Here is a 12411-nt window from a genome sequence, read left to right as displayed (position 1 = left end):
AGAGAATTCTCTTGGCAAAAGGCTGAATCACAGAAGGCCGAATCACAAAAGGCCGAAAACACAAAAGATCGAGTGTTTAACGACGTTTTAATGACAAGATGGCTTCGTTTTGCGTGAATGCGGACCATTCCAACGAGACGACTCAGTTTTAAGAGCAGAAAGGCTTCAGATGCTGAATGAGAGAGAAAGTGACGTTAGCTTTATTTTTCCGGATGTTTGAGTATTCAATGACGATGATGGCTTCGTTCAAGATGAAATTCAATATGGGAAGTATTCTCAAATCGTAAATCGTCATTAGCAGCGATATTGCTACACACATTCAACAGTTTGCGCAACTCGCTACCCAATCAGAATGTTGCGTATGTGTAATAAACCTCCATGGCATCTCTCATTTCCTTACCTTTCCCTTTCCCGCAGCTTACCACTTGCTGTTTTTTTCCCAAAAAGTCAGCTAGTGAGAACACCTCTATATCTTATTTCATCTTGGCTTCATTTTTTGTAAATGCAAACCATTTAACGAGCCGAGTCAGTTGTGCGAGCAAAAAGGCTAACAGATTCTTTGGATGCAGTTTTCAACAAATTCAGTTTTTGATAAATTTTCGGCCTTTTGTGGTACCTTAGAATATTTTCGGCCTTTTGTGATTCTGCCTTCTGTACGGGTCCCGTTTGGACTAGTCTCTTGGCTGGTTGGAGCGAGTGATGGTGATGAGGGTGCTGGGAAAAAGTGCAGTGTCCCGTGCAGTTATTCCAATTACATTCTGTATTTGCACCGTAAAAATCTGTTTAATCTGTATCTGGCTGACAAAAATCTGTAAAATAATCTGTGTAATTTCTTCATTACGATCTAAGTGCGGATCTTCGTAAATCTCCGATGAATTTATTAAAAGTTCAGAAAGAGTTTGTTCAAAGTTTAGCATCGTGAAAAATGATTTAAGTTTGATTCTAAAGAATTTATCAATTCAAAAGATATCTAATTCTTAGAATCTTGATTTTTGAAGTCTAAACATAGAATAAATCAAGTCCCAGTAGGGCCAGTACGCATCGTGCTCTCTTGCCGTGCGGATCTATTTGCTTTTTGCTGAAGGAAGTGTTACCAACAATCAATACGAAACTAACGATTTTAAATTGGCTCACCACTTTAGTAGCCTATTGGTCCCAAGCAAACGATTAACGTACCCTATTCTAGTTGAAATTCTATTACTACACTATGTTTGTTTTGATTCGCTATGAAAGTTTGACAGATAACATCAGGGGTGTGTGGATTCATGCAGAACATGCAGGGGTGAGTGAAATAGCTTGGGACTGCTTGGGACCGTTGTTCTGGTACTGAGTGAGCCAAAAATAATAATGATTTTCTTCGGGACCCAGTGGTCTTAGAGTTACCTCTATGGTGTTACTACTACCTAAAGCTACAACAAATTTAAACAGCACTTTTCAGTGCTCAATATATCTGTAAATTTTCTACCTTTTTTGACTCTTATTCCTCTTCGATTCTTCTTTGGACCCTACCCGAGGTAATCCTTCTAGGATATCGATTTGGAAAATCCTCGTCGATCCTTAAGATTGTTATAGTAATCTGCTTGGAATCCATACCTCTCACGCCAAAGTCAAGAGTTCAAATCTCACCCCCAGACAAGTCACGAATGACCCAAGAGCGTTAAAGTGACTTTAATAATAATAATAAAAAAAAAACGCTCCTAGAAAATCCCCTTTTTCTACGTTTATCCGTAGGGCCAAGAAAATCTAATGGCGTTTCAATGCATTAGGACGGAATTGAAACTCGTAGAACAAATTTAGAATCAAGAAGCAGTATTAGATTTAAAACAATATCTCAACAATTCGTGACTCTTTATCAAATCTAACGGTACGTATGGAAAGGTGAATAAATTTAGAAGTAATCTTTGACAGAAATATGCCATTTTTTGTTCAAACCCGTTCAAAAAAGAAGGGCAAAGCGCGGGTTGTGCTTAGTATGATGGAAATTAGATCAAAAACCTTACGCCAAAGTGAATTCAATGGCGTTTCACAGCGTTCGGCCGAGTTAGGGGTTAAGAAGCAGTGTTAAATTTTTAACAATATCTCAACAATGTATTACTCTTTATCGAATCTAGCAGTTCGTACGGAAGGGTAAATACATTTAGAAGGCATCTGCAGTGAAAACAGTCCATTTTGGAAAAAAATCCAAACGGCGGGTTTTGCTTAGTAGGACCAAAATTAGATCTAAGCCTTATCAGCGAATAATACACGAAGAAAAAAGTTTTTTAATTTCAATGATTTTATGTATTAAAAACAACAACAAAAATTATCATTCCCCGGCTAATAACTTTTTTTATTGACTTCAACAATAAATCTTTATTGTTCGGACATAAAATATTGTTGTTTTCAAAATCTGTCAAGAATGCAATGAAAAATAGATTTTATTGAATTTTCAAACAGACAACATCTTTTTTTTTTATAAAAAAAAAATAAATCGCTACCAAAAATAACTTTCTTTGTTTAAACAATTTGTTTTTTATAATTTAAAAATTTGGATTGGCTAAAATAATTTAATTTTTAATTTGAGCAGTTTTTCTATTCAAGAAATAATTTTAAATAAATTTAAAAATTGTTTTTTGTTTCATTTTTTATTTATTAACAAACGAGTGTACAAATAGTGATTCAATAGGTTTATCAATTATACAAAAATTACAAAACCGGAAGTATGAGCTTTCATTAACGGTTGCTGGGAACGTATGCAAAAAATCAATCTGGACTAATTTGGTATGGTTGTGTACGAACCATACGAACCAGGCTTTGGTTTGTTGATATTCTGAAGCTGTCAAATAATGTAACGTTAGCAAATTATTTTTTATCGGCAATAATATTATCAGTTTATCTTGCTGTTCCGAAACTATCTTCTCCGCTTCAAAAGGCTTAACACCGGATTTTGACGGTTGCTGCAAGTCATCCTGATCATCTTCAATTCTCTGTAGTTGATATTCCTGTCGTATAGTCGTCCATTAGCCTGTTTTAGAAGTTTGATTTTTCGACCCGCACCGTTTTTGATGAATGTAGGCTGGTACCATCCGTCTTAGTTAAGAATATTAATTTAATCTTCATTTAATTAGTTTTTCCAACTATAATTGACACTTATTTCGGGGGGTATTTTAAAAATCGATTTATGTCCGTTTTGAATCTACGAAGAAAAGTAAATTACCTCTGGCTCTCCTGGAAATAGCTTTCCTAGCTCGGATGCTCTGTCTCGTAACTCAGATGGGGTTAATTTTCCAAATCGATCCTTGAATTCATCAGCAACGATGTGAGTAATGGTCCTCTTATCAGCTCTTGATAAAAATGTCTGTTTTAGGCATTTTTGAAGAATGGCTCGACCTTTTGATGAAGCGTTAAGCAAGTAATTTGCGTTGCATCGTTCTCCAGTAAGATTTTAAGCTGTATTTTTTTTAAAGGCTGCGATGAAGCCGCGGTGCTGTCCGATGGTTTGACGATAGCGACGGTAATCCCTTTGGTAATAATTGAGTCTGAATTGTTGTCATGAGACATATTTTTCCGTACAATCTTACCTGTCCTTTTTTCCAAGCGTTTAATCCATATAATGCACTTCGTCCGTTCAGCAAGAAATAGCGGTGGTATTAATTCTTCAATTTCCTTTCATTCGACAATTTTCAACGTTTCCACGGTGTATTGATTTGCTGGAATTGGGAAAAATCGTTAAAACACGCATTAAAATGCAAATACTGAATTCCTTACCAAGAAAGCAATTGACAACTTGTTCCGAAACGGCGCCGGTGGTGTAGTGGTAAGCGTGATTACCTCTCACCCCAGCAGGCCTGGGTTCAATCCCAGTCGGCGCCGCCGGGATGTTCTGAGGCATAACATCTCTGATCACGCCTTCCTTCGGATGGGAAGTAAAGCCGTTGGTCCCCGGTTCATGAGTTGATGGGTCGATAGGTAGGGTCCAGATGTGGGAGCTGCCTTCCTGGCACGTCGGTAGCATTGGTGCTCAGCACGGAAAACAAGATCGACGGAAAAAACAAACCAAAGGAAAAAAAAAAAAAACTTGTTCCGAGAGTTCAAAACTCAGCAATAAATCGACTAGCGCGTCATTTACTTCTTACACTTCCTCAAAAAGAACTTCTTCCGACGAGTCAATTTTGTGTTTTAAATAAAGCCTAGAAATTGCGACTGGGAAGCCGAGCATGCGCCAGCATTGAAAACACACATATACACTGACAAAATGAGCCATGGTATGTTTTGGAAAAGTGTTGCTTTTAAATTTACAATATGTTTTTTAAGTAGTTAAAATAATATTTGAAGACAAAAATATATTTTATTGAATCTACAATATATTTGTTTTCAGAATTTGTAATGAAAACAACAACAAAAATTTTTGAAGCTACAAAATATAAATATTGAATTCCAAAAAAGTTATATTTGACATTGCAAAATATTTCAATAGTATTTTTTGTTGGTTCAATAAGGTCAATTTTCTCTGCGTGTATGGTCATTCAAAAAACAGACTTGTCTTCTGGACGCTGGATGTTAAGAACGTGGCTGATTAGTGCGATTCCTTTACTTGATGGGACAAACTGACTTGGAGTTGTTTTAACATTTTTCACGATCGTCACACAATATAAAGAAGATGTCAAGTGATAGTGTATAGCGTTGTTAGGGCCCATGTATTAATTATGTCACGCTAAATCGAGGAGAAATTTACCCCCCTATCGTGACGTTTTTTCTATACCTAATGCATTGCTTGTCACAAAATCTTAGACCCACCCCTAGAGCGTGACATAATAATTATGCATCAACCCTTATCTCAAAATTGACGAAAACCCACATGCGACTGATATTCCGAGCAAAGTCCGAGATCAAAATGAAATCTAAATTTGATGTTGTGATTTCGCTGATAATGATTACTCAGGTTGCTGTCGTTTTGGTCGTTTTAACGGTTAAAATATCAAAATTGAGAGCAAAAAAATCTTTCTGTGACATCACATTGAAAACTATTTCTGCTATCAGTGAGAGCAAACTGAAAACTGAATTTGATATCAATTTTTCATGTTGATAACATAACAAGTATTCAATTTGATGTTATGATAAAGGGTGATACGGTCAAAATTTGGTCAATATCAACTTGACGTATTTCTTTCAATTTTGCATTTAAAAAACCTGAACACCCCTCATTTTGAAGGTGTGTGTGTGTAGAATGTTGTTCCTATTTTGATTTTGGAATTCACTCTTCAGTTGTCAAAATGCCGTCCAAGCAAGAAGAGCAGCGTATCAAAATTTTGCTCGCGCATCGCGAAAATCCGAGCTACTCGCACGCAAAGTTGGCAAAATCGCTAAAAGTTGCCAAATCAACCGTTACAAATGTAATTAAAGTGTTTGGGGAACGTTTGTCGACAGCCAGGAAGTCTGGATCGGGGGGAAATCGAAAACCGGAAGCCGCTGAGACGACAAAGAGAGTTGCCGGTAGTTTCAAGCGAAACCCTAACCTCTCTCTCCGAGATGCCGCAAATAAGCTGGGTGTATCGTCTACAACCGTGCATCGAGCCAAAAAACGAGCCGGACTATCGACTTACAAGAAGGTAGCGACTCCAAATCGCGATGATAAACAAAATACGTCGGCCAAAGCGCGATCCCGGAGGCTGTACACGACGATGCTGACGAAGTTTGAATGCGTGGTAATGGACGACGAAACCTACGTCAAAGCCGACTACAAGCAGCTTCCGGGACAGGAGTTTTATACGGCAAAAGGAAGGGGAAAGGTAGCAGATGTTTTCAAGCACATGAAACTGTCAAAGTTCGCAAAGAAATATCTGGTTTGGCAAGCCATCTGTACCTGTGGCTTGAAAAGCAGCATTTTCATAGCTTCCGGGACTGTCAACCAAGAAGTTTACGTGAAAGAGTGTTTGAATAAACGTCTGCTGCCTTTCCTGAAGAAACACGGTTGTTCCGTATACTGTTTTGGCCGGATTTGGCATCTTGCCATTACGGTAAAAAGGCCATGGAGTGGTACGCCGCCAACAACGTGCAGGTGGTTCCCAAGGACAAGAACCCTCCCAACACGCCAGAGCTCCGCCCAATTGGGAAATACTGGGCTATTGTCAAGCGGAACCTAAAGAAGACCAAAAAAACTGCTAAGGGCGAGCAGCAGTTCAAGGCAAACTGGCTTTCTGCGGCGAAGAAGGTGGACAAGGTGGCTGTACAAAATCTGATGGCAGGGGTCAAGCGTAAGGCCCGGCAATTCGGATTTGGAAAAGCGGAAGCCTAACTGAATATTTTTCCTGAAGTTTATACTAATTGAACTTGAAAAAGAAATTTAATTTGATTTTTTAAATAAACGATTTCACCGATTTACACGCGTTTTCCCTTGACCAAATTTTGACCGTATCACCCTTTAAGGCAATGAAAACAAACCCGCAACAACATATTTTTGAAGAGCAAATGTACAGCAAAATGAAATCAAAATTTGGTATCAAATTTGTGAATTGCGTAAACTGAAATCAAATTATGATTTCAGTTTGATGTTGATATCAACACTTGATTTCAATTTACTGTCATTTTGATGCTGGACTTTGCTCGGGATGCGATTCTAGGTATAGTAAGGTTGAAATAATGAACTGTTTATTGATTTTACAGTAAATTAACGCATAAATTTTTAAGTAAAAGTTCCAAGGAAGGTAGATATTTACTATTCTATGAACTTGGCTACGTGCATTCTTGATTACTGTTGGTAATTATTGGAAATCATTAATTTTCTCTCTTCTTCCATGCTGAATTTCAACTATTTATGGGGATCACTTAATTTGAATGTAATTTGATGAAACCCCACTTTACCTACTTGCTGTTGCAGTGATGGAACGAGATTTCGTATGTGATATTGTGCTAGTACTAAAACTGGCTTACGAAGAATATCATGGTACACATTTATTTCATCTTATTCATTTGCACGCCTATATATACACATCACAACTCAACTGCCTCTCCAGTATATACAATCTTTGACTATAACACCGTAATAAATAAAGATTACAATGACTATCATCATTCATTGACGTAAGTTACGTATGCTCCAGTTTCTCCCGTTAATTTGAGAATACCCATTACTACGGCTACCTTATAAGACATGACACGCAAGCAGCACAATACATTTCTTGACTATATGGCTGCCGGAATAGCTCCCAAACTTTGTGTAATGCATCTGAGGTTAAATTTAGCGGGAATCCCATTAATCTAATTTTAGTTTAGTGCTCTCTCACTTCAGCCGGAATCGAGGAGTATGGATAGGTAAATTGGTAAATCTAGAACACACACGTACTTTCTCCGCTGGGTAATAATTATTATCGTTTAAAGCAATTATCGGTAAGCACAAAGAGAAAGGCAAAGCCACACGCGCACACTTGGTAAAACAAACCATTCAATCCTTAGATAATTATCGATACGTGTCTGTGTATAAACTAAGCTATAACAAGTGAGAATAAAATGAACTGCAACAAAATGCAATCTGACGTACTATACTCCCACTCAAGCATACGACTTATAGCATTACGGTTATTGTAAGTAGTAATACATTTACTCTCTGGACAGTGTTTATAAATTTTAAACCAGTGCAGACGGCAGCACGGCACGGTCAAACAGTCTAAAATTAGGCTCTGATTGCTGGTGAAGTGTAAAGCTAAATGGAAATGTTGCCGGACTTAACAGTCATTGTTCGATATCTCTCGGTTATTTTAACCGTGTTGCACTCAGATGACCAATCTATGAATATGGTTGGTATCGATGACAAAGTCACCGTTGCTCGAAGGAGGATTTTTGGCTTTGCGGGTCAGTTGACGTTTTGGCTGCAAGGGAAATTATATTCATTAGTTTGAAATTCGGGAGAATATTTGCTGTTTTAACGTTACCTGCCCATTTTTGTTGATCATTTTGCTTTGATCAATGAGTCGGGTTGGCACCCGCCATAGCTCGTCGGCAATAGAGATTAGGACGCTCGTTAGATGGCAACACTGCGCTGCCATACGGACCTGGGCTCCAATGTTGTTCTTATCGGGTGGATGGATGAACCTAAGGGGTGTGAAATTTGATTTAATATATTTGAACTCCTTCATTCATAAACTCATCGTTGTGTAGCATGTTTTGGTTTAGAACGAGCGTGGAAGATTTTCTTTTAACATTCAGCATTTAAAGGGGAACCCTAAAGTGCTAGCTCGCAGATTTCATTTACACCGTTGGGTATGCTACGCGTCTACTGGGTCAAAAGTAAATAATTAATAACTTTTTGTACAGAAGTCAAAGTTGGCTGGTGGTGGTGGTGGTGGTGGACAATGCATACCATTGGTACTTCAGTTACATGCAGGTATAATAAAAATCCCAATGTGGTCCTCAGCCTCTTGACAAGTAGCTCCTATCCTTATCTCCCGGGGTGCCGACAGAGGTACGAGTAACAATAGCAGGGTGTCTACTCATTTTTATAAATAAAATTCCCTGAGTTTTCCAGGTATTCCAACACTTTAATGGATGATTTCCAGGTTTTAGAAGAAATTTTTTTTAACGTTAGAAAATATGCTAGTTTTTGGGTAAAACAATGTCAATTTAGTTATTGTGCATGTAACAGAAAGGATCAGTGTCAGTGGAGATTTTGACGTCGCAAGTCTCAAGTTAGACTCACGAAATTTAGTTTAGTGGAGGTGCGACAAGCACTTAAATGACATAAACAGCTTTATAATCAAAGATATGAAAATCTAAAGTTTAACATTTGTTTAAGAATTTTTTTTTCTTCTGTTCGGGACGTAACACCACTGCGACCAGTAATTTGATCTATTGTAGTAGAAATTGAAAGACATACTTTAAATTATTTGCAAAATCAAACAATTGTTTCATTGATGAGAGGATAGATCTTTTCATTCGAGATTCTAGACTAAAGAAAATTAATTTAATAACTATATTCATAAAAAATTCATAAATAGAAAAAAAATTTCATTAATGGTACACAAATTGAACAATCACAATTTAAATTAATGATAATTAATTTATTGCTTAATTTTAAATACTTTAACAAAAGATTTACTAATGTGTGATACTTATTTGTCATAGGAACATTTTACGTCCCTCGCGCCCTAAAAGGCATGGGTTCAATCCCAGTCGGCGCCACCGGGATTTTCTGAGGTATAACATCTTTGATCACGGGAAAGTAAAGCCGTCGGTTCCCGGTTCATGAGTTGATGGGTCAATAGGTAGGGTCCAGGTGTGGGAGCTGCCTCCCTGGCGTCGGAACCATTGGTACTCAGTACGGAAAACAAGATCGACGGAAAACAAATCAAGGACACATAAAAAACGTTTTACGTGGATAGGTTTCGAGGAGTGCAAAATCTTGAATAACCAGGTAATATTTCAAATCAAAAGAAATTTATTTCTAGTGGTCGATATTGTATATTACTAATTCCGATTTCTCAACAATTTTACAATGTACTAGGTGCAAATTTTTTACAAAAACCAAAAGTTTTGAAAATTTGTTCAGGCTTATGTGCCAGAAGCTTAAAAATAAATTAAGTTGATTTATGAATATTAAAAATTTGGAAATATGGCAATTCGCACATTTGTGTTAGTTTTGAATCATTAAAGCTTCTTATGTTCCAGAATCTTGGAAATTTCCCAACGTCCGGAATATTGGTCTACGAACTCTCATTTTATAAGTCCTGAATTGGTGTTGAAGATTTTTCTTAATATAAACTAAAAAAAACTCCGATGTCTCAGAACTTTTTTTCTGTGATCTCGATAAAAATACTATATTTGAATCAACTTGTATTTTGACGCAGGATTTTTGTTCGAATTGTCTCAAGAATTTCCTTTGAATTTACTCAACATTTCCTCTCAGTTCATCTTAGGCATTCCCTTACAATTTGCTCCATAATACTCTAGAAATTTTCTAGAGAACGATTTGATTGATTCACCCTACGATTTTCACAAAATTCTGAACAATTTATTATTACCGAGGAATTCCTTAAAGAATTCTCCTAAAAACATCTTTCTTCATTATTTATTAAGTATTCTTCTGTTATTCCGATACAATAATCTTCGGAATTCCCTCTATATTTCGCTCATAATTCTCTTGGAAATGGTTCCGCTCTATGAAATGTTCCTCAGAAATCCCTAGGATCTCTTCTTTGAGTTATCTAAATATGATTTCAGGGACAAACTTGAAAGTTTTCATAGTACTTCTTTAAAACTTTCCTCAAAGTTTAGTCACAAATCTCTTTGTAATCGCCTTGGAATGCTCCACAGATTTTTGTTGTATATTTTCTTTGAAATCTACTCAGTATTTCCTCGGAATGCTACTTAGAACCAACTTGAAATTCTCCTTACGTTTCACCTGGAGTCTTGAGTTCATCAGAATTAATTAGTAAGGAATGCTCAGATTTCACTTCCTTAAAAAATCATCCACTGATATTTTTAACTGAATTCCCTAAAAATTATTTATTGAGATCCTTGGTAATTTTACATAAAATTTATTCATTAAAGTTCATAAGCTTTGAAACTTTTTTTTTTTATTTATTAATTTATTTGATAAGGTTTAACCGAATTAACTTTACAGAGCCGAGGATTCTTGGTCACTAAACAATATATCTTAAAACTATAGTCAAAAGGTACAACACAATAAACACTTTATCTTCCGCTATCCAAAAAGCCTCCTCCATCAGAACTGGAGCCGCTTCCAGTAGTTTCATTGTATGGCAAATTGCTGAACGCCAACGAGGGGCAGAGCGCTTCCATTGCAGCAATGGACGCAAAACGTGGTCAGCACTCACACACTCACCCCGAAACGGTTGCTTTCCAAAGTCGACGACGCATCGACCGAAAGAACTGCTGATGAAGAACAATGAGGAGGCCACACAATGGTTGCTGCCGAGAAAACAGACGATCGCGTAGCACACATCGAGAGTGGCCTGCTTTTGTCGACAGCCGAGTGAACACTGAAAACTTTTATTAGGCCCTTAATTTATTTGAAATCTACGTTCTTGGAATTTGCCTTGAATATTTATTTTCATTCATGCTTGAATAAGAATTCCATAGTTGAAGATGCTATTTCGAATAACAGACTGAAGTTGTAATTTTTATACGATAGATGAGGAGGAGATGAAAGTATAGAATTGATAGTTCCGTTTAGATTACGGCAGTGTGAAAATTGCATATAGAAAGTAGATAGCGAGCTAGGATAACTTTTAAGGAAGGTCAGTCTGTTATTCGAAATAGCATCTTCAACTATGTAAATCGTTGACTTCACGCAGAAGTAATACTAAACATATAGTCAAAGAATTTCATGTTTTTTCAATTAAAATAACATTCCCTGATGATTCCAGGTTTTCCTGGTTTTACCAGGTAGTAGATACCCTGCATAGGTAATATCGGGTAACCTACTCCGGTGGGATTTGGACAGGAAAGGAGCGGGCTCCTTTATATGGAGGACGCAGCCAATCCGAGCGTCTGTTCTCCATGTTGGGGGCGGCTCAAAACAGCGTGAAATTCTAGACAGAGTTGTGCACGATGGTCTTCCACCGAGACAGGGGGTTGGAAACTTGGAACATGGAACTGCAAGTCGCTTTTTTTCCCTGATTTGTTTTTCGTCGATCTTGTTTTCCGTGCTACCGACGCCAGGGAGGCAGCTCCCACACCTGGACCCTACCTATCGACCCATCAACTCATCAACCGGGGACTAACGGCTTTACTTCCCGTGATCAGAGATGTTATGCCTCAGAACATCCCGGCGGCGCCGACTGGGATTGAACCCAGGCCTGCTGGGGTGAGAGGTAATCACGTTTACCACTACACCACCGGCTCCGCTATACAAGTCGCTTTGTGATAGGTTAATCTACGACGAGCTCCAACCAGGCAACTTCGAAGTTGTAGCGCTGAAGGAGTTTTGTTAGACGGGACAGAAGGTATAGAAAAGATGCGCCACCCATTGACTTTCAAATATAAAATTGTACTATTGGAAAATCCTATAAAACGTATATTTTTTTCCAGATGGCTACTGTTCTCCGAAATATATGTCTTAAATGATGGTCAAAATCATTGTCACATAACTTTCATTGGATTTTTCAAAGCGATATCTTCATTGGACATCCAATGAAATTTAAAGGATTTCACCAATGGCATTTACGTGAAGTTCTACTTCAGTGCAGTATGGTGCAGCTATTCTTGAAGATAACTGGACGGACATCCGGTTCGCTAGGAAGCACTGCCGCACTGCCGCTACTTTTTTCCAATAAAAACTCAATAAGAAAACGTATGGGGGAAAAATGTAACATTTTCCCTATGTAATTTCTATGAGGTACGACCCGCCCGAACTGAAGAAATGACTGGTCTGAAGGCGAATGTAAACATGTAATGGAGAATAAGAATGGAGCACGA

The 12411-nt window shown here is 37.6% G+C and overlaps 1 protein-coding gene across 1 annotated transcript in view; it reads right to left on the bottom strand.

Moving 5' to 3' along the window:
- Window positions 1–6905: 6905 nt before the first annotated feature.
- Window positions 6906–12411, bottom strand: part of conu (Rho GTPase-activating protein conundrum) — a 120193-nt gene continuing 114687 nt past the window's right edge. The window contains exons 9-10 of the mRNA XM_065217706.1: window positions 7908–8067; window positions 6906–7844 (exon numbers count right to left, since the gene is read on the bottom strand). Of these exons, the coding sequence (XP_065073778.1) occupies window positions 7749–7844; window positions 7908–8067 (256 nt within the window). The 3' untranslated portion in view covers window positions 6906–7748. The remainder of the gene's footprint in view (window positions 7845–7907; window positions 8068–12411) is intronic.

This window comes from Ochlerotatus camptorhynchus, unplaced genomic scaffold, assembly GCF_037179485.1.
Source record: "Ochlerotatus camptorhynchus isolate MF236.1 unplaced genomic scaffold, CSIRO-AGI_Acam_v1.1 ptg000078l, whole genome shotgun sequence".
NCBI classification, from domain to species: Eukaryota; Metazoa; Arthropoda; class Insecta; order Diptera; family Culicidae; genus Ochlerotatus; species Ochlerotatus camptorhynchus.
The sequence above is the reverse complement of the archived record's forward strand: the minus strand, read 5'-3'. Positions and strand labels throughout refer to the sequence as shown.